This window comes from Octopus bimaculoides, chromosome 27 (genome assembly GCF_001194135.2).
Source record: "Octopus bimaculoides isolate UCB-OBI-ISO-001 chromosome 27, ASM119413v2, whole genome shotgun sequence".
In the NCBI taxonomy this organism is placed as follows: Eukaryota; Metazoa; Mollusca; class Cephalopoda; order Octopoda; family Octopodidae; genus Octopus; species Octopus bimaculoides.
The window spans coordinates 4,262,460-4,264,315 of record NC_069007.1 but is presented as its reverse complement, the minus strand read 5'-3'; the positions used below and the strand labels follow the sequence as shown (position 1 = coordinate 4,264,315).

Sequence of the window (1,856 nt, the reverse complement as noted above, 5' to 3'; positions counted from 1 at the left end):
TAATAATCCTTTCTCCTGTTGATATATGGCCTGAAATTTTGGGGGAAGGGTAAATATTCTTTTCTACTCTATTATTCTTTTCCACAAGGCCTGAAATTTTGTGGGAGGGGGCCAGTCGATTCCACAAGGCCTGAAATTTCGGGGGCGGGGGCCAGTCGATTAGATCGATTCCACTATGCAACTGGTACTTAATTTATCGACTCCGAAAGGATGAAAGGCAAAGTCAACCTCAGCGGAATTTGAACTCAGAACGTAAAGACAGACGAAATACTGCTAAGCATTTCGCCCAGCGTGCTGACGTTTCTGCAAACTCAGCGCCTTTGTTGTAAACATCATTGAACACACGTACACAATGTATGTGCATTGCTTGTTTGCTGGTGATTTTCATGAATAAGGGAAGGACATCCATTGAGAATGTGTGTTTGATAATGTTTACAACACTATCACTGCTTCTATTCAAATATTAATTTATACTTTTGTTGTTTATTACATGTTAGTGCATCCTTTCCTTTAAACAAATAATAACTTTCAGTAAACACATACCAATCATTGCATTTCACTTTGACCTTTTCTCCAGCCAGATATTGAGTACCATGGTATTCACAAGAGCAATTATTGGGAACAACACAACTGCCATGGTCAAGCACGGTACCTGGAACACACTCACATCCTGGGGTGCACTGAGTGTAGCACGAATCGGGTTTTATGTTATAGAGATTTTGACAAGATAATTTACATATGGAAGCACATTCGGAATAGATAAATCCAGCTGGGCAACTTTTTGCTGAAAGTTAAAAAAGAAAAGTATTAAAGATGACAAAACAAAAATTAATGTTTCATAAACAGAAATAATTGCGAGATGTGTCAGTGTTACTTAATACAAAAAAGAAGGCAAAATTTATCAAGAAATAAATATTTGGTGGTATATATATATATATTTATATAAGTTCAAAATAGAAAAACGACAAAAAAACAACAAAAAACAACGTGAGGACGTGATACAGATTGTGTTACTGGACGCTCGGGAAAGGAAAGAAAGAGAATCTGACGTTTCGAGCGGAGCTCTTCGTCGGAAACATAGGAAAGTCCAAAGAAGGGAAGACGGGGGAAGAAAAAATCGCCAACGATATCCATGTGGTTACATTGTGGAATCATTATATATATATATATATATATATATATATAATTATATGCATATATCCATACATATATGTACATACCTACATCTATATGTATGCATACATGCATATATGAGTACAGTATGTTGCATGTCTCGTTTCTCTGTTTTTTTTTTCGTTGTTCGAAAAAAAAAGTTCGTTTTCTGTCTTCGTCTTTGTTTTCGTTTCTCATTGTGTTTAACGTTTTTTGTGATGTCCTGTACCCATATATGGGGGTCTTTTTTTTCTTAAAAGCTTGGTTCAACGCTCTAATTGCTGACAGTAGACTTGAGCGTTGATTGTTGCATTAGGTGGCAATAATTCAAAGTGAATTACTCCTTTGCAATCCCACCAGATAGAGAGAACCTTTCCCCATGAAGTTCCCTTCTCAGTTGTGGTTGAGCTTTTTCCTTTTTACCAAGCCAATGTTTACGACGTTTAACATTTCGATAGAAGATCCATTTTTTGTCACAAGTCTATCCAAAAAAGGTGAAATGAGTTCACGAGAATGGAGAGAAGAGCAGACGTCAACTCGGGATTTGCGGTTGCTTTTGGACAGTTCACGAGGCGCCCATTTTCCAAGTTTAGGAACCTTTCCAAGTTGTAGAAGATGACAATGAACAATTGTATGGTTTGAACTAAGCTTTACTGTCAATTCTTCAACTGATAATGCAGGATTTTCTTCGAGTAATGCCTCAA

General features: G+C 36.9%; 1 protein-coding gene across 1 annotated transcript in view; it reads right to left on the bottom strand.

Moving 5' to 3' along the window:
- Positions 1–1,856, bottom strand: part of LOC106874879 (SCO-spondin) — a 68,590-nt gene that overhangs the window by 37,692 nt on the left and 29,042 nt on the right. Inside the window, exon 12 of the mRNA XM_052977248.1 lies at positions 544–784. Coding sequence (XP_052833208.1) covers positions 544–784 — 241 coding nt within the window. The remainder of the gene's footprint in view (positions 1–543; positions 785–1,856) is intronic.